At 39.3% G+C, this 19,497-nt stretch overlaps 2 protein-coding genes across 4 annotated transcripts in view; both read left to right on the forward strand.

Moving 5' to 3' along the window:
- myo3b (myosin IIIB) overlaps positions 1-6,433 on the forward strand; it is a 69,828-nt gene extending 63,395 nt beyond the window's left edge. For all 3 annotated transcript variants that reach the window (XM_031743261.2, XM_039599682.1, XM_039599683.1), the window contains one exon: positions 5,984-6,433. The gene's annotated coding sequence lies outside the window, so the exon portion shown is untranslated. The remainder of the gene's footprint in view (positions 1-5,983) is intronic.
- Positions 6,434-9,549: 3,116 nt separating this feature from the next.
- Positions 9,550-11,766, forward strand: sp5a (Sp5 transcription factor a). The gene is made up of 2 exons (XM_031743288.2): positions 9,550-9,740; positions 10,047-11,766. Exons 1-2 carry the CDS (start codon positions 9,690-9,692, stop codon positions 11,109-11,111), a joined length of 1,116 nt encoding a protein of 371 aa, XP_031599148.1. The 5' UTR covers positions 9,550-9,689; the 3' UTR covers positions 11,112-11,766.
- The last annotated feature ends 7,731 nt before the right edge of the window (positions 11,767-19,497 follow it).

Below are 19,497 nucleotides of genomic sequence, written 5' to 3' on the forward strand. Positions count from 1 at the left end.
TTTCTAGAGCCTGAAATCCTGCATTTAATCTACAAATTGCAATAAAAATGGTGCAGAAATTCATAAAAACACACATAAGAGAAGGATAAAGAGGAAGTAACATTGTCCCAAATATCCAAGCTCCACAGGGCTGCATATAGTGATTATTCCTATTATCCACGTAGCTGTTAATTGGTTTATTGAATGAATCTTTAGTCTAAATAGTTTAGTTTAATAAAAAGATAAAAGGAAGCACGTCTTATGTATCCTCTTATATTCATGACTAGATAAATTATATGCTCATTAAATGGCCATTGATAATTTTCGGTTGTTTTTCTAATGGTTGAATTGAGCCATCATTTCTCCGTTACAATGAAGTGCCCCTCATTTTGCAGGCAGAGTGCTGCTCAGCTCAGTGGTGTTAACCTGACGTGGAAACATCTACCTATTCCCGAGCATTATGTCTATTGTCTAAGACGGATCCGGAGACAAATCCTCGTGAAACCCAAAACTCTTTCGACGAGTTCTCCCACAGCGAGTTGCCTGTAGTTAAAGGGGCTTTGTGCTGTCTGAGAGCTGGAATCACCACACATAGCTTCACAGAGGCAGAGCTAGAACTCACTTTGAATTTCACCCTAAATACAGGAATTTTCTTTTAAGATGTGAAGTGTCGGAAATGCAGGGCTGGCGAGTTGATTTGTAGCTTTTTTTTTTTTTCTTTTCAATTTGCATATCATTTACTGCATCTCCCTTTGTTGACACCCGAGGGCCTGAGAGGAGATTTTGATCTTAATAGGAAGAGTAGGGTGGTATGACTGGGGATCTCATCCTCCTTATACTCAGCGGGGAAAACATTAGAGCTCTGCCTTGATAGCAAACCCAGCTCCACTTAGGTTCAGATTCACAGGAATCCTGGTGGGTTTAACGAGGTCCAGGGTGTTCATCAAATCCTACAGCTCAATGCTGTGAGGGTCAGACTCGGGTTGAGACACTGAGGCTTTACTGCTAGTAATCTTTGATTTTTCTTCTTTAACCTCTCAAGCCTCCTTTTAATTTTCTGCATGGTTGATGGTTTTGGCTCTATTTTTTTTTTGTCACTTGACACCACTGTGGTTTAAATCTGCCATTTTCCAACCATAACTATGCTGTTTGTTGTTTTAAACAACCACAGTGTCTTTAGTGGTGATGTGGTAAATCCACATAGTTTTAAAAGTTGCACATACTGTCTCCTGTGAGGAAGACATAAACAGAGTAGCTAAAAGGTGTTTACATCTTTCAGTAGACTTACTGCAAGGTACGCATATTTAATTTTATTAAGCCTTTGGTTGAGCTGGTCTTGAGCTGAGTGAGATGTGATCCAGGTTATTTTTTTTAGTTAATATTTTAAGAATTAGAGCTATAAAATAAAGAAAAAAGACAAACTAGCATCACAATAGGCAGACTGATTAGATATTCTGATGATAGACTGAATTGTGCCCTCGGTACAAGGGTCATATAAATTGAGTTATGTATCCCAGATCTCCCAGGAGTACTACTCTACAAAATGTGCCCATTATAAATGAAGACATGTGTTGACAGCCACATATGTGGTGAATTTAAGTGGTGAGAGTATAAATATAATGTATAAATAAAATACGAAAGGAACATTTTTTTTTTAATTTTTGGTTTTTCTAAATTAAGATTTTATAATTAAGCTAAAAAAAAAACTATTTTTTCAGTTTATTGTCATATTTAAGTCCATAAAAATTCAAAGCGTAAAAACCCCGGACCACTGGCAGTGTTATAATGTAGTGTCACAGTTACTTGAGAAGCGTTTCACCTCCGGTCGTAGCCACAGATCCTGCAATAATTAAAATCCTCGTTGTGCATTACTCCCTTGCTGGGATAGTTGGTTCCTCTGAAGAGCAGTCTGAAATAGGTCACCCCAGCACCCTGTAGTGCATCTTAAAAGTACACTGAATCAATTAAGTGTGATCATGCTCCCTTGATTATTTTGGCCCTGTTTTACCACAGAGAGGAATTTCAAATAGGCTCGCTAGTTTGAATAACAAGGTTGGACTGTAGTGACAAATGGTGCCAGAGTGGGTGTTTCTTCCCCTGTTTTCCTCTGCCAAATTAACTCCCTGGCTGATTGCCTGCTTTAGCATATGAGAGGAGGTGAGCAGAGGTGTGCGCGTAATTGCCTCGGATAGCTGATTATGTGTTGCAAAAAGACAAATGTTATGAAATGCTGTCGTCATTCCGATGAGGGATGATCTGACCCGACAAATCGAACCCCCTGTGTTTGTTCAGCCTCCGGGTCATTTTGGGGGACAGCGGGTAGGTTAGGCCAGCGTTGGAGGCCTGACACCTGTGTTTTCTTTAATACGTTTTTGCAAAAAAAACCCAAAAAAGCAGCTCCTTCTTGTTTTCCCTCATTAAATCTGACAACATCTGGTGTGCGGGAGAGGACTCCTTTAATGTGGCTAACGTTACTGCTGGTGTTATTCTTGCCATTTTAGCTATTTGCTTCATGTGCTGCACATTCATTAAAGCTACATCCAAGGCAGCTCCAAACACTGTTATCCAAAGTTTTTAAACCACCTTTATGAAAATCGCCCGCGCTGCAGCCTTAACAAATGATGAAAAGCTTTTATTTTCTAAAGAAGCATACTTACCTTTTCACCTAATAGTGATGTCTCACTTCAAAGAGGGAACACGATTAGGCCAACATTGTCCTGTTTCTCTATCCTTTGAGTTCAAAGGGAGAGTTTCAATGCGGCATTTCATGTGCAGCCTTTTCAAATACTGTTTTAATGCAGTTTACGTGCTTTTCATATCCAGATCTGTCACATTTCCACCACACTAAATGTATCTTGCTATATTATGGTTGCATTCCATATGTTGGGTTTTTTTGTGTGAGTAAAGAATTAATGCCTTGCTTCATAATGCAGACTGCTAAAATAGCTACAAACTCAGCATTGCAGTGCTGTTTGCTGGCTAGCAATTGGAAAGAGTGACATGCATGAGTGTCAGCCAGATGTCAGATGTATGTGAAAGGGCAAAAAAAGAGAAACATGCCCTAAAGAATGCAGTAATAAAGAAACTGGTTGAGCCGGGTAGAAGCACAGAGAGGAAGAGGAAGAGGAGGAAGAAGGAGATAAAAGACTCCGTTGAGCACATACATCAAAGGTCTCTTAATGACAAGGGATGCCATTAGGGTTACAGTGGCTTTTGTTTCAGCTTCCTCTCACCTGCAGTTTGTCGAGGGCGCTCCATGCGCTGTTTTTGTTGTTGGCATTTGCATGAATGTAAAATGCATGCATGAGAGGGGAAAGAGTTTGCTAATCTTACAAGTGACTAAATGTTTTGGTCAAAATTACAGCTACCTTTTCATTTGCAAAGGAGACATCTTACCCTTAATGTGAGAGGGACAAAGCTGGAGAAAGCCAGCATAGAACAATAGGCACAATATGGGAAAGCTGTTATCCTGTATGCCATGAAATTTATTGACTTAAAAGTTTTTTTGGTGCCTCCGGTGCTGGAATGGGATTTGACAAATCAGAGCGTGAAATTATGATTAGCCCCTCTCAGTTTGTCGAGGGAGCGGGGCACTAGCAGACTTGGCATGGCCAAAGGTGTAACCTGTTTTGTTTTGCCCCAGCATTGCTTTCCCAGATGGTGGGACCAGCTGCCGTTGAATAAACGCTGGACTGGTAACAGTGTGAGAATTACCACGGCCTTGTTTCGGTTTGGGATGCATAGCTGAAAGCTTGTCATTTTTGCCACTGCCAGGAGGAACCGGAGCGGTCACCTGGTGTTCAACCAAACAACTTTGTGATTGAGGTCACACTAAAGTAGTATACAGTGTAATTGTTTTAAAATCTCTCCAGCAGGTCTTACACTTCCCTTTTGTCTATATACTTTCCTTATATGGCCCATAAAATACTTTTTTTAACCAGAAGACTCTTAAAATAAAAGTGGACATTTATTTACACCAACTCAAAATTATGAAAGATAGTCATAAAAGACAGGTAGTTAACACAGTATTCATCTTTTATTATTTCAGGTAGATACAATACTAGTGTGAAGAAGATGGGCAGATTATTTATCTTTTATTTGTTTTTGCTCCTCCAACATCGGTTAAGTCATACTAACATTAATTTTATATAAATCTGAGCAAATTAAAGATCTTCTAATTAAAGACCCAAGCATTTTTTCGTGACTCCTAATACTATTGTACATGGGGGAAAACAATGTTCATTTTGAACAACACTAAAATCTCAAGAATAGCTTAATAAATGCCTCTCTTCAGAAATGCCATTATATCTGCCAGTGTACCAGTTGATGGGGCGATCCACTTTCTCTGTATATTAACTTTCATTGCTAGCTCTGCATAGTAATCATGGCAACATTCAATGATGTGTTATTGACTCTCTGAGGTCAGAGCTACTTTGCCTGTTGTCGGTTGGCCTGATCTGAATTTGTTTCTGCCACTGGAAAATAAATAAGTGGATAAAAATTTGGTTAGTACCTCAAAATTTTGCATTGCTGACCAAGTATCTTGACATTTTGGCGTACTTCTGATTAACTTGAAATTTTGGGATACATAACTCCAAATTTACAGTTATTAACACAAAAATTTTGACTGACAAAAAACCCTTTCCATACAGCTCTATAAATCACTTGCATTGGAACTCCTTTAAGGCAAAAACAGCATTTAGCATTGCATAGCTATATAGTGACATATTCTGCCACAATATCTGACAGCTTAAAGTTAAAGCAAAGTTACAAAACTGAGTTGAACATGCATAACTTTGTAAATATTTATATTCCAACTTCTAGTGCTGTTAATTTCTTGTGTTTTTGCTTTTTGAGGATGACAGGAATTTATAGTGTAAGGTTCAAATTTCTCACGGTTATGTCGTTGCCACCTGCTGCTTAGTAGATCGTGGAAAACGGTGATATATTTGTAGCCGCTCACAAACATTTCCAACAAAAGATGACGGTCATATAATAAACAAATGTTTAAAAGCTAAGTGCAGTAAACTAAAAGGTCGACAGCACTTGATTATCACAGGAGTGTCCATTGGATCGGAGTTCGGTGATTGGAGGTGAGGTTGCTTTATTATAATGTTCCTGGGAGAGCGCTGCAGGCTGTAACTCTGTACATCATCATCATCATAGAGGGGAGAGAGTTTTCCTCTTTAAGGCTGGACTGGATTAGCACATTCAGGGTGGGCTGAGAGAAGGTAAAACGACCTGTCCCGCCTTTCTTGACCCCCAAGCCAACCCTGCACATTGCCAAGGCTTTGCTGTTTGCTCTTGAATATGCAGAGATCCCCGGCTTCATAGGCCTGGAAGAGGGAGAGAGAGAGAGAAAAAAAAGACTTGTATCGCGTTGCAGGGAAAATTAGTGAGACCAAAGTTGGAGTTTCTGTGTGTTGGGGGCTGTGAACAATGGCAGCTTTCTGTCAGACAGCAACTTCAAAGGTCTGCTGAGTGACTGCTCTGAGTTATACTTTGTTGTAGATCACTGAGGAAATTCACAGATGTTTTCTCATACGAGACACCATTATAGCGGCTCAAGTACCCAGTAGCCTCGAGCACCTCTCCCTCTCTCCCCGTCTCTCTCTGTTTCTCCCACACATTCACACTCCCTCTCACACATGCAGCACCCCCTCACCCACCTCCACTCATCCCCAAGTCTCTGATATCTCTTGCATGAGACAGATGTGGAACCTGTTTTCTCTCCAACTGTCCAGAGAATATGGAAAGTTAAAAAGGGCTCGTGTTGTGGCGTTGCCCCGCGACTCTCTCAGATCCTCTCTTCTCGCTGTCAGTTCGCTCAAAAATGTCAAGACCGTACACAGCTACACTTTTTCACATCCAAAGGCAGAGGTCAATAGAATAAGGTTGAATTCTCCCTGCTAAAATAGGATATTAGTGCAAACCTGGGTAAAGATAATGAAAAGCATTTTACATGTACTGCTTGACATCTTTATTTTTCTCTCTTTTCCTGCAGATTGCCTTCATTTGTGTTGTGGACCAAAACAACCTGCTTCCCAACATCTCACTTGACATCTGTTGTAAATTTATATTTATTTCATGTAAATTGTTGTTTTATAAGAGTTAAATAAATGTGTCTAAATGTTTTTTTAATTCATATTTATTACTGGTGTATAACAGTATTTTGATATTGTAGGCAAAACTATTTTACCCGCCACAAATCTGTTGTTTTATACATTTTTTTTCTCATTTTAGATTGATGAACTATTTCCCTCTCCCCTTTTAGATCAGACACAATAGTTTGGTTACAGCTAATTGTTTCAGCGCGTGCTGGCACTTGCACATACTGTTAAAAACTTATGGCAATAAAAACATAATGAGTCGTCCTTTCTTTGCCTTAATTGCCCTTTACAGAAATGATTGTCACCTGTTGAATGTCTATGATCCACCCCACTGTTTTCTTTGATTTGCACTGTTAAGAAAGTGTAAAATATATATATATATATATATGTATATATAACTACCATGAGTGTTTTGTTTTTTGTTCTTCTACATACAGATTCCTGAATGCAGGTTCCTGCATATCTGCACCCTGAACATAAACTCTCCACTTTATACTAGAAAAGGCTTTATGAAGTACATAGTTGGTGCTGACTGAGTCTATGTTCAAACCTTTCCAGGCAGCAAACTGTTGCAGTGGGGGTCCCTCCAAGTTAATTTTCCCCATCAAATGCCGCAGGCAGAAATTTCCTTTAGCCAAACCGTCGCTGAGGCGGCCCTGTAAAACTTGAGGCATGGCCATAAGATGGTGAAGGTTTGGAGCAAGTAAATTACCTCGGGGACCGGACGTTGTGTTAAGCACACTGTTATGAATTTCTTACAAACTATATCAAAGTCCTGCTTAGCCAAATCCTTCCCTCAGGTGGGGTCCTATTGAGATGCATTAAAATGTAAGAACCCACATTTAGGGCTGAAACGAACATCTCAAAGGAAGATATCAATAATTTTTGACTGCTGATGGCTCGCGGAATTCATGCAGTTGTCACATATGGCTGAAATATGCCTTGCTTGGCATATGACAGCTCGCATATAAAGCTGATTTAAGTGGAAATCCACCTTAAATCAGAATTAACATCTGATGTTTTTAATGCCTATGAACCAGGCTGCTGTAGTAGAAAAATGTTGTTTTAGGGTGGATTCCTCTTTTACTGTTGACATAAGAGAACAGATTACAACATTTGACATTTATCTGACATTTAAACCTGGAAGTAAAAACTAACTGACAGCACTTTGCTGCACAAATACACACTTTACAGAACAGACTGTGGATTTTTTTTTTAACCAGTGACATCTGAAGTCTTACAAATAGCTGGTTAAGCAAATTCACAGCATCCTGTAGTTTTATCGTGTACCTTTCATGTAGTTTGAGCTCCTTTGTGCTAAGATCCTTCAAACAGTTTTGCACCAGTGAAGCTCACAAAAATTTCCAATGAGGTGTCATTTATGAAGCCTTTATAAGTTTTAATAGCTTTATAAATACTTTAAACCTGCATTTCTTCTTCTTCTTCTTCTTCTTTTGCCTTCTCCTTTTCGGTGTACACATAAACCTGTTATTAATGTGTTATAAATCTTTTTATAACAGGTTTTTCTTCTGGCTGCACTTCTTTGACTACACTTGTTTCAAAAAAATATTATTTATAGTATTGGTGACTAAATTATTAGCAAATATAAACCAAAAGCACAAATGAAAGGATACTTTTCACAACCTGGCAACCCCAAACTACGGCTTATCAGTGTCTCCTTATTAGGTTATTCAATAAATCTGTTTTGAGCTTTAATAAAGCTCAAGAATAGTTCATACATTTCAAATGTATTAGGCAGCAGCTAAAGGTGGTTAATGGGTACGCATTTTGGCTCATAGGGTGTGAAAAATACCTTTTATGTAGCATTTGTCCTTTTGGTTTGGTATAATCTGTTTATAAATGTAATACATAGCTATTTTGGATTTCTTCCGTATGCAGTGTCTTAATTAGTCATCATCTCATGATAAGTCGAAAATAAAGTCTGATTTTAGAGGATCAACAGTTGGGGCAATTTTAAAGTGACACCTTAAAAGTAAATAGCACCATTTTTTAGTACTGCTTGTTCAGATTTAGAATTTCATGAAATCTGTGAGGTGATTTTCAAGCTTGTTGTCTTAAAACCTTCCTGATTGCTCCATTTTTTTTTTTTTTGCATATTTTGAAGCAGCATCGAGCTCTGTGGCTGCCACAGCTTGATGTAAACAAGGTTAACAGTGTGACTACACCACTCACTCCTGTAGCCAGTCTTGTAGTTTAGCATGGCTCCAGTGAAGCCCAGCAGGACTCCCCCTTTCCCTCATGACTGTGTGTAAAGCCGTGGGAGAGAACTGGGAACATTAATCCCTTCAAAGGAACAGATCTAATTCAAAATCTGCCGCTCCAAACTAGTTGAGAGGACAGTGATTGTTTCTGCAGGGAAGCCAGATAAAGATCAGAGAGTTGAACTACAACTTCCATTTTTTCCAGCTCGGCAACACATAAAAAAAAAGTTGCGGATGTTATCTTATGAAAACTGCATACTTTTGCCTTCATTAAATGCTCTGAAACAAAAAGGATGCAATATTACAGGATGTGTTAGCTCAGGTTTCTTTTTTTTCTTTTTGAGAAGCTGCACTGGATGGGATCATTAGTTTCTTTCTGGTTTTCGTGTTCAGTCATACTGACATAAGAAGAAAACATAATTGAGATGTCCACATTTTAAGTGCTACCTTTGTCACCTCACTTATCTGATACGTTAAAAAACACTCATTTAAATTACCTGCTGGGAGGTTTTTTTCTTTTTCCTTTAGGCTTTTAGTTTGGGTTGGGAAAAAATGAACTGGATTGAGGTTCTGATAAAACAACTGATTGAAATGAGTGAAGGGGAAATAAGTATTTAAATAATTCAGAGAGGGCATAATTAAGTGTTTCAGTTCAAAGGCACAACAAAGATTTTTTTTTTTTTTTTTTTTATTTAAGCTTGAAATGTAAAAGAGACGCAGATTCTTCAGAGATGAGAACTTTGTGTTGAGTCACTTGATTTGGTCTCTTTCCTCCATCAAACAGTGAGGCAACGCTCTTGGAGATCTCCAGAGATAACAATGTCACATTGTCACATAGGGTTCTGCTACAAATCCTTAATTACAAAAAGAGGATCAGATGACTACAGCATCCAATACTGGGGTCTCCAGGCGGCATGGGGGTCTTTGATCAAGAAAATCCAATTATTTGTGTATATACATTTCCCACATAGTGATTACTTCATTAATTGTCCCGCCTTTATCTCCTCCCTTCCCAGCCCCCCTAATAATCAGCTCCTTTATCCAGACCAACAAACACACCATAGGAGCTTTGTGGATTCAAAGGATTTGCTTTCCCCTCTCAAAGAGCCGCTATTCTTTGATGATTGGGCAGCGGCAAACTTCAAAGTAATAAATCTTATTTCTGACTGGCTGGCGGCCCACCAAAGTCCTTATCAAATTCTAAGAAGTGATCCCTCACTCTTCAGATAGACCAAGGATATATCGGAGAGAGGAAGCACTGGAGAGTGAAGCCCTGCTCGACAAGATATATTTTTTGTGTACCGCGAATGAGCATATTTATCTAAATTAGTGCTTTTAGTTTTTATTCGTCTTCACCGAGCGGAGGAGGACGTTTACCATGGCAGCAGTGGCTGTACTGCGGAATGAAACACTTCAGGCTTTTCTTCAGGTTTGTGCGCAAGTTTCTCTTCACTTTTCACCACTTTTAAGAACTTGTGAAGTTGCTAACTCCAGTTTATGCTCAAAATACGTGTCTTCTCATTTCCGACGCTAATTGTTTGGGGCTTAATGAGTCCTGCTGCAACATGCCGCCAACTTTTGTGTCACATCACGATTCACTTCATCATTTAGATTCAGATTTCAGACCAACTCAAACCGACCATTTCGTCATAATTAAAAGTGGCATAAATTTGTCATAAATGTGTTAAACTGAGATCATAACATTTAAAAAAAATTGTGTGTCTCGGTTATCCAGGATCGCACTCCAAACTCTTCCCCAGAGAACTGTAAGCACTCTCCGCTGGCTCTCCTGGCTGCCACTTGCAACCGGATCGGGCATAACCACGGATCAAACCCCGCTGATTTCCTCCAGGTCCCCTACGATCCCACGCTGGGTTCTCCTTCGCGTTTATTTCACCCGTGGACTAACGAGGGAAACCCTCAGAGCAGCCTGGCCAACAACTCTACTTTCGGACTATCCTCCAAGCCCCAGCTGTCTGCGCACATCCAGAGCTCCTTCAGCTCCCACCACGAACTGCCCCTCACCCCTCCGGCGGACCCCTCGTACCCCTATGACTTCTCCCCCGTGAAGATGCTGCCTTGCTCCATGCAGTCCACCTGCCCTCCCACCTACGTCCCCGCCGTCAGCTACGCGGCTCCAGCGCCCATTCCGCCCGCGATGCCAAGTTTTGTCACGGGACCCTCCGGCCTTGTGCACCAGCAGCAGAGACAGTTGTCCCCAAACCCTGGAGAGGATATTCCGTGGTGGAGCCTCCAGCAGGGGAACCACGTAAGCCACTCTTCCTCACTCGGTCCTCACCGCTTCCAGCTGCAGAGGGGCTTGGTTCTGGGACACACGGACTTTGCGCAATACCAAACGCAAATCGCCGCTCTGCTGCACACAAAGTCCCCCCTCGCGACTGCGCGGCGGTGCAGGAGGTGCAGGTGTCCGAACTGCCAGTCCTCCACGTCCAGCGACGAGCCCGGGAAGAAGAAGCAGCACATTTGCCACATACCGGGTTGCGGGAAAGTTTATGGGAAAACTTCTCACCTCAAAGCGCACCTGAGGTGGCACTCGGGGGAGCGGCCGTTTGTGTGCAACTGGCTGTTCTGTGGCAAGAGTTTCACCAGGTCGGATGAGCTGCAGAGACACCTGAGGACTCACACAGGGGAGAAGCGCTTTGTTTGCCCGGACTGCTGCAAAAGGTTCATGAGGAGTGACCACTTGGCAAAACACGTCAAAACTCACCAGAACAAAAAGAGCAAATGCCACGACAAGACACTTGATCACGTGAAAAGAGAGGACACGAGGATGTTGTAACACACCTTATAGTCATCTTAAACAGTAGACTTTAAAATAGTGCAATACAGTCAGTCCTACACTAGTTACAAGTTCACAGTGAGCTGCGTTTTTGTAGGGTACTTGGTTAATTTTGTTGGTCGATTTCTTACATCCTGACAATAGTTTCTAACATTGCTGGTCTGTGTAGCACATTTGTGTGTGTGTGTGTGTAAATATATATATATATCTAAAGTTTCATAAGTTAATTTGGGACCATGGAGGAGCTCATAAGTTTGAATTCACTGTCTATATCATATCAAGGAAGACAAGTTTTCAACTTGTGTTTTGATCAATGTCTTCGGTGGAAGATTTCACTCCCCTGTAAATGATATTTAATAGCTTTTGTTGAATGAAAGTGTCTGTTTTTGCTCCATATGGGGTGTTTATAAAAGCATGCTCTCCAGAAGATCTGCTATTGTTAATATGACCTAAATGCTGTGTGAGAATAAAAGTTATGACGTTTTCCTCATCTCAGAACAATTCCTTTAATATCCCTCAGTTTTATGAGTGATGATGAGGCAGCCAGGCGTTATATATATATTTTTTTTTTCATATCACCTGGAATAATGTGTGTGCTTTGTGAAATGTTGCAGACTTAATGTTGTCAAAGTTTCCTGCCAGTAAAATCCAGTCATTAATTTTAGACTATATATTTTTAAATACTTGTTATTCTAAACGTAAACGTTTCCATCTTTTGATTATGGTAAAAAAAAAAAAGAAAAAGTAGCAGGACAGTGATTTTTTATGACTATTATTATTATCATTACTTTTGAGGCTGTTCTGAAAATGTAAAGGAACTCTGTCGAGTCCCACTTTGCAGCTGTTTTTTAAAACAAAAGCCCAGAAAAATTTAGGCGAAGAGGCGACAGACTTTGATTTGGTGGGGAGTGAATTTTGAAAATCGCCACAGAAATAATGGAAAAAACGTGCAGCCACCTTGTCGAGATGTACCTGTGAGTACTGAAATTAGGCCACCAACTGGGTAAAAAGATGGATAAATAAATATTAAACATCCATCTTCGTAACAGGAATGAAAAGGACCGCTTCAAATATTTAATTAAGCTCCAAATTTCTGTATCAGAAGTGTTTTCCAGACCTGTAACACTATCGTGTTTGGACTATTGCACATAAGCTCATATTATCATGGTTTCTTATTCTCATACAGTCAATTGCAGGAACGTTCTCAAGTATTTATGCACTCTGATAGGTGGTGGATTTGTTTTGTGCCACTGTTTTGGACATTTCCTGCATTGCATTGTCATTGTAACTGGAAATGTGACCAATCAACAGAAAAACTCTCACTTTGTCACTGAACATGTGATAGACTAGGTGAGCCCGGGATGTGCAGCAGCCTGAGTTAGAGGCTGATGACAGTCCAGTTGCAGATTTAAAAAAATAATAATTTTTGACCAAACAGCTCAGACATTAGTGTTTTTCAGAGTGGAAACATAGCTGGATTTTTATGGCACTTGTGGCATACTAGATGTCACATGTACCACTGTGGTAATGCCTTGCTCAAATGCATTTCTCTGTTTTACGACTGCATGCTTATGTGCTGCTTTCTTATCAGTTATTTCAAGTGTTTCACGTCGACTTCCTCCGCCCACGTCATCTCTTGGTGATTGGGGAGTAAAAGTGTCGGCCTTCTGAGGAAAAAAAAAATCCTGGTTTTCGAACCTTGAGGCTCTTCCTTTTCATGCAACTTATCAACACAACAAAAAGTATTGAACTTTTCACAGATCAGATAGTGATACAGATCCAGTCATCTAATTTACTCATTCAGTAAGTAAGGCAGAGCAGCATCACTGCCTGCCAGCAGTCACTCTGTTTGCCTCTATGTGGGATCTCTGAGAATGTCAGCATGAAAAGGAGGGCTGCCATTCAGAGGAGTTTTCAGAAAGAGTTTTCTGCCTCAACAGCGCCCCCTTTTGTAAGTTGCTGTTATCCATAAAAGCAGGCAAATATTATTCTTAGAAATGTAACAATAACATTTGCTCTCAGAGATCTTTTTTCTTGTTTTTCTAACGCTCAGAGTGTAGTCACGCACAATTTAGAAAGCGCGACCTACTGAGCCAATGTTTCAGTCACTTTGTCGAACTTTATCCACCAGTGCACATGCAGCTTTAGCTCTAGTTTAGTTTACTTAATTATTCTGTTGCAAACTATTTTATGTGTTGATTTAAATTCAAGTATTGTTCCTTCATCAGAATTAAAAATTCAGGATGCAAACATGCCGTCATTCTTTAAACTTCAAATTCTTTAAAAGGACAAACCACAGACGGGCTGAATCCAGGTGGAATAAACTTGGAAAAGTTTATTAAGTGGCAGGAATTCATCCCATTAGTTTTTATTAATATTCACATGAAAAATGCTAAATACAGTAAGGTCATCAATACTTGAAATGTTTAGGTATATTCAATACGCCACCAATAATTATAAACTGGGCCTTAAATACCCAACAGATGGTCACAACTGTTGCAGTTCTATGTTGAATTAAATGTATCAAAAGTGGTATTTAGACCAGATTATGTCACTCTCTTATGACGTGTTGTTCGTGTGAGGCTGTGAGTTTCATTAGCCTGCTTCTCGTTTTCCAAAGAATCTGCAGGATATGAACGTATCACATTCAACCGAAGAAGAAGAATAAAGTAGGAAAAAAATCAAAAGCTACCGTATAATGTGTGATTTGACCACTTGAACTGTAAAAGTCTTTATCCAAATTTCATGATCCTATTATAAAACGAAGCCTATGGATGGATGTGTTGATTGCACCCAACCCGGCCCCTCACAATGGCTGAGATTTGGCCGTATTCTTCGACTCTGCTGGAGGCATAACGCTTAACCGTTTGTAGTGAGGATATCGTATGTTGTGGCTTAAGTTTATCTTCTGAAAATTGAATGAAAGATTTATGAAGTTTTTAAATTCCATATCACAAATACCTCCTTAAATGTGACTGACAGAAAAGCTTCATTAGCTTTGCTGGGATAGGTATAATCACAGGTTAAATGTTCATTCCCATCATTATACTTAGTGTTATTCCCCTTCTTTAACCCACTTTAAGACTGTCTATAAGTGGTTTATAAATATATAAATTAATCATCCAGACAGAAGGATGTTTTTACACAGTGATATATATTTTTTATTCTTAAATGGACTGCTTACTTTAACAAATAGAAGACGGTAAGCTAAAGATGTGTGTAACACTGGTACCTTTTAAAGTACTGGGTCCAAATAACAACTAATAGTATAAAATTATAAACAGTATATAGTTACATGGTAAAGTTAACCCAATCCCAAGCCAAGTACAGTTTTAAACTACTGATTGTTGCTGCAACCATAATGAATGACTGACTATAAAGCAGCCGTTACCATATGAGAACATTAGTGAATTTGCCTTGAAAATATTTATAACTGTGTCTGTTTATTCATTAAGTATTTATTCATAAAAGTCCATTTTCACTCTCAGTGACTATTTCACGGGCAAAATCCACTAAAGCTCCAGAAGCGATCGAGCAAGTGAAACTTGAGTCCAAACCTAGTTGCTGATTATGAGTGCACGTGCGACCAGATTTAAATTTGTGATTGAATCTTTTTTAGCTTTCTAAAAGTTCAGTTACTTAACAGCTCTTGACAAATACATCTGTATCTGCATGTTGTGAGTGGTTACGTCTTTGTATGCCGCTCCGCAAATGTGAAGCTGCTGTAACTGCAGCGTTAATACAAACGCTGGGTAAATGATCAAAGAACACTGCTAATACTTTAGTGTAACATTAGGATATTCACTGCCATCATAGCAGTTCAGCCAGTGAGAAAGATCCTTCCTCACTCTGCAGACGTTCAGAATAAAATGACTGACGAGCAAAAACCTGATACCAGCAACTCTGCTGCAGTCAGTGGAGGACACACATGTACAGCCGATAATCTTACAGCCTTGGAGCTGATGCTATGTTTTAGTTCAGCAAGAAGAGAAAAGATTACTATGGGTTTCCTAGGCAACCGGATTGGCTGAATTGTCCTAGCATCCAATCTACAGCTACAGAGTGATGCATGATGAGGGAATCACTTATGTGGATGACCCATTAACCATAATTTATTTTTCAGCTATGATTTAAAACAGTTTTCACAGTCAAATACAAACATTGTCAACATTTTGAAGATTGATGGCCATTGTTTGTTTTTTGTTTGTTTTTTTAAGAACAGAGAGTAGTGTGCTTTTAGACAGTGGCCTATAAAAGATGTAGCCACCGTGACGTCATCTCTTGGCTTTAGACTCCACAGTTTAAAGCTTTAGTGTTAACTATCTGTCTGCTGCCATGTTGGCTTCTTTAAGACAGAAGTTAACTGTCATCTTTCGGGGTCTGTGACCACCCAAGTTTAATATTTTAGTTTTGTTTATTTTGATATTTTCTGTCATTTATATTTTCATATTCAGGCTTTCTTTTCTTTTTTTTCTTTTGGGTTTTTAATGATATTTCCAGGTTGTGTTTTCTTAGTACTTTCAGTAATTATTTATTCCACAAAGTTATTTTTCCTTTCCTTCTGTGTTTGCATTTATGCGTCCTGTGTTTAGTCACTTCCTGTTTTAATTTATTAACAGCTAATTTTGTGTTTTCTTTAGTTTTGTTTCCTCTTGACTTGTTAGCTAGATTCTGTGCCCCTGTGTTTTGTTTTACACAGCTGTGTCCCCTCTCCCTAATAACCTTGTGTGTATCTATTTAAGCCCTTAGTTTTCCTCAGCTCTTTGTCACGTTGTACTGCTCGTACTGTTCTCCTGCTGTCTGGTTTCCCTTGTTTGGATTTATGGACATTTGGATTCTGCTGCTTACCTGAATATAGATTAGTTTGTTCATTAAGTTTGGCCTCAAGTCTTTATTCTGAGTCAAAATTATTCACCAAACATGGCATTAACTTAGCTACATTATAATCAATGGTTATCAGCTAACACTCGTTAGCTTGGTTAGCAAGCAGTAATCACAAACTGTACTAATAAAGCACAAGTAAATGCTGGAATTTCTCTCACTAAAACAGAAGCAAACCATAAATTAGCTAGGCTCCCGCATCACACACACACAGCAAAGAGGTCCAATTTAATCACTCAAAGTAGTGGATGAGGCCTAGCAGACACCAGCTGGCTCCAGATACCAATATTGTGATGTCTGTCAATCAAAACAGTAACGTTTTAAACAGGAGCATAGATGGGCTGTACCACACGACAGGCCAGATCATTTGTTTGTCAAATAATTTCATCAAGATGCTCCAATGAGAAACCAGCACCCCAAACACTGTCAAGAGATCCAGTTTCCAATGGAGGCCGCTCAAGCGGCTTCCATTGGAAGAACTGCAGTTTTTGGTGCTTCGGTACTGGAGATAGAAGACAGGCTGCAGAGGATTGTGTTTTCCTCTTTATTGGTGATATCTTGGACACAGTAAAAGGCTTTCTGTCCTATTTATCATGAGCCGTATGAATAACACATTTGTGACTGCTGTTGAATCGACATGGTGCGCTGAGGTTAGCTGCTGTTTGTCATTATTAGATGGAAAATATTAAACCTCCTTATTTTAAATCTGAATGCTAGCCTGCCAGCTGAAACGAGGGGCCTTACCTTGTGGTTTCCTTGCTTGGCTAATTCCTGAATACTTGGCGCTTCCCTTTTGTGAAAAGTAATAGTTTCACATACTGTGAATTTGCAAGGCTTGGATAAAAGTGAGCAAACAAGTCACTGAAAACAAATAGTCAGCAAATTGATTTGTAATTTCCGCCCTTATCCTAAAACTGTCTTCATAGGAATGAAAGATGCTTTCTGACACTTTAATCGCTGAGGAAATGCATCACACGAGAAACTCGATTTCAGCTCTTCTATGCATTCACAGCCGAGTGTCCCTAACTGCGAGAAGGAGATTGTGATTTTCATGTCTCACAGGAGGCCCGTTTAAACCACGTTCAGTGGTTAGAAAAATGGACTCAATCAGGCCGCGGTAATAAACCTCACATTGTAGTTTAATCAGGATGACCTCATCCCATTTGTAAAGCAAAACAGTGAGAGAGAGTCAGAAACACAAAAGAAATATAATCCCTATGTTGTACTTCTCCTACATCGCAGATGTCATTGCTGTATGATTATATGGAGACGCTGAGATTTATTTTCCAGTGTGAAATAATTCCTCTGATTGCTACCAGTCATTTTGAGCCATTTACATTTTTATGAGAAAATTAAAGGATTGTACTTTTGTACGTTTTAATTGGCTCTTAAGGGGGGGAAAGGGGTATTGGGTATTTAAACCATGAAAAATTGTTAAATTGGATTCTAACTTTGACTTCTTACATCGAGACATATAAAAGTGTTTTGATAAAGAGAAAATTTCATGCTAGTTGTGATTAAAAAGGGGGACTCGTGAATGGAGATTTATGTGTAAGAGGTCAGACAGACTCAGTCTCACGCTGGGCCCCATGTTTTATACATCAGTACACAGTGATTAAAATGTAATTAAAACATGTCATTTTCTTTATAACTAATTCCCTTTTCTCCTTTATTGATTACATAAATATGTTTAAATGCTGATAAGCATTTACTCAGCTGCTCAGTGTATGCCCCAGTAACACAATGCAGTGCAGTGACTGGAACCAGCTGCTCCCCTTGGACATGTTTTATTCCCTAAGGAGTCAGGATCTAACAGTGTTTATATTCTGTCCTTGACCCTGTTTAAATTTGACCCACACTGAGGAATTATTTTTCTGTGAACTTCAACTAAAGAAGTAAAGAGCCGTTTTTATTCCCAACAGCTTAAACAGTTTGTTTTTATCGTTTTCTGTACAGTTACTAAAGATGCCACTCTTGTGTCTGTACATTAAATGTATACACTCATTAGACACTTTATATGTACACCTTGCTTAAAAAAGGGTAGTACCCCTTTAGCCTTCAGAACTGCCTTAATTCTTTGTGGCACTGATTCAACAATGTGCTGCAAACATTTAGATTTTGGTCCATGTTGACATGATAGCATCGTAGAGTTGCAATAGTTTTATCACATGCACATTCATGATGTGAATCTCCTTTTCCATCACATCCCAAATACGCTTTGGTTTGATATTTATTTATTTTTTAACTGTCGAGGCCTTTGAGTACAATGAAGTCATTGTTATGTTCAAGAAAGCAGTTTTAGATGATGACAGGAAACAGTGTGGTCTTCTGCTGCTGTAACCCATCTGCTTCAAGGTTTGACATGTTGAGATGCTCTCGGAGATGCTCTTCTGTTGAACTGATGTCAGCTTGAAGCAGTCTGGGCATTCTCCCTGACACCAGCAAGGCATTTATCTTTTTTTGTTTTTTTGTTTTTTGCCTTTAACGTTCATTGGCAGGATAGTAGAGCAGACAGGAAAGCGGGAAATGAGATGTGGGAAATGGCTTTGGCCAAATTCAAATCTGGGCCCCTGCAGTAGCCAACATGTTTTTGTGGCCCAGAGAACTGCAACTCACTGGATATTTTCACTTTTTCAGATCATTCCCTGTAAACTCTAGGGATGGTTGCTTGGGAAAATCCAAGTACATCAGCAGTTTCAAACCAGCCTTTCTTGATGTTTCCATTTCCAGACTTCTAGGAATATTGAGAGAAAATAAAAACCTGTATTTGGCTTTTATGTGTTTGACTTAATCTGATATTTGATACAAACACCTGAAATATTTATGCTTTTTTAACTTAAATTAGATTAAAATGTTCAAAATGAACCTCACGTCCTGTTAAATAAGACTTGAAACCATCGACTCAGATCATGAACTAATCAGAAACGTGTTTATTGACGTTTTAAAGCAAGTTAGCAGGCGTGCCCCTCTCTGATGGTATATTTATTTGTGAAAACAGAGAAGATGCCCCCTGCTGGCTGGTATAGTGAATTAGGACATTTTTGCACTGACTTCCTTTTTCAGGTGCAGGCTGAATCTGAGCATCATCCTAAATGAAAAAAACTCTACAAGGTCCACTTATGGCGCATGCTTAGTTATCGTGTTGTCATGTGGTTTAAAGGTAATCATGAATGACTGAGCAAGCAGCATACAGTAGTATGTAAATTTACAGATATCTATCATTTAATCATTAACAGAAGATGTCTTTAAAGTGGATCTGTTATTTTTTTTTCCTTATTTTTTGTCAGAGATTATTATTGTTATTATTATAAACATCGTGAGTTTCAGATAATGAGGTTAGTGCAGGTACAACCAATACCTGTGAGCCACAAGCTTGGGCTTCAGTTTCCCTGATGAGAGCTGATTATCTTGAGTAGTAAGCCCCACCCACAGTCTGTCCAAACCTTCTGTTTTCACAGGACAGCCAATCAGGTCAAAGATGGTTTAAATAGAGAGGGCTGCACAA

This window comes from Oreochromis aureus, linkage group 16, assembly GCF_013358895.1.
Source record: "Oreochromis aureus strain Israel breed Guangdong linkage group 16, ZZ_aureus, whole genome shotgun sequence".
Lineage (NCBI taxonomy): Eukaryota > Metazoa > Chordata > Actinopteri > Cichliformes > Cichlidae > Oreochromis > Oreochromis aureus.

Excerpts from the sequence above, each read along its gene's own strand:
- sp5a (XM_031743288.2), top strand. The coding sequence starts at position 9,690 with ATGGCAGCAGTGGCTGTACTGCGGAATGAAACACTTCAGGCTTTTCTT. Across the intron at positions 9,741-10,046 it reads CACTTCAGGCTTTTCTTCAG|GATCGCACTCCAAACTCTTC; the intron begins GTTTGTGCGCAA and ends TCGGTTATCCAG.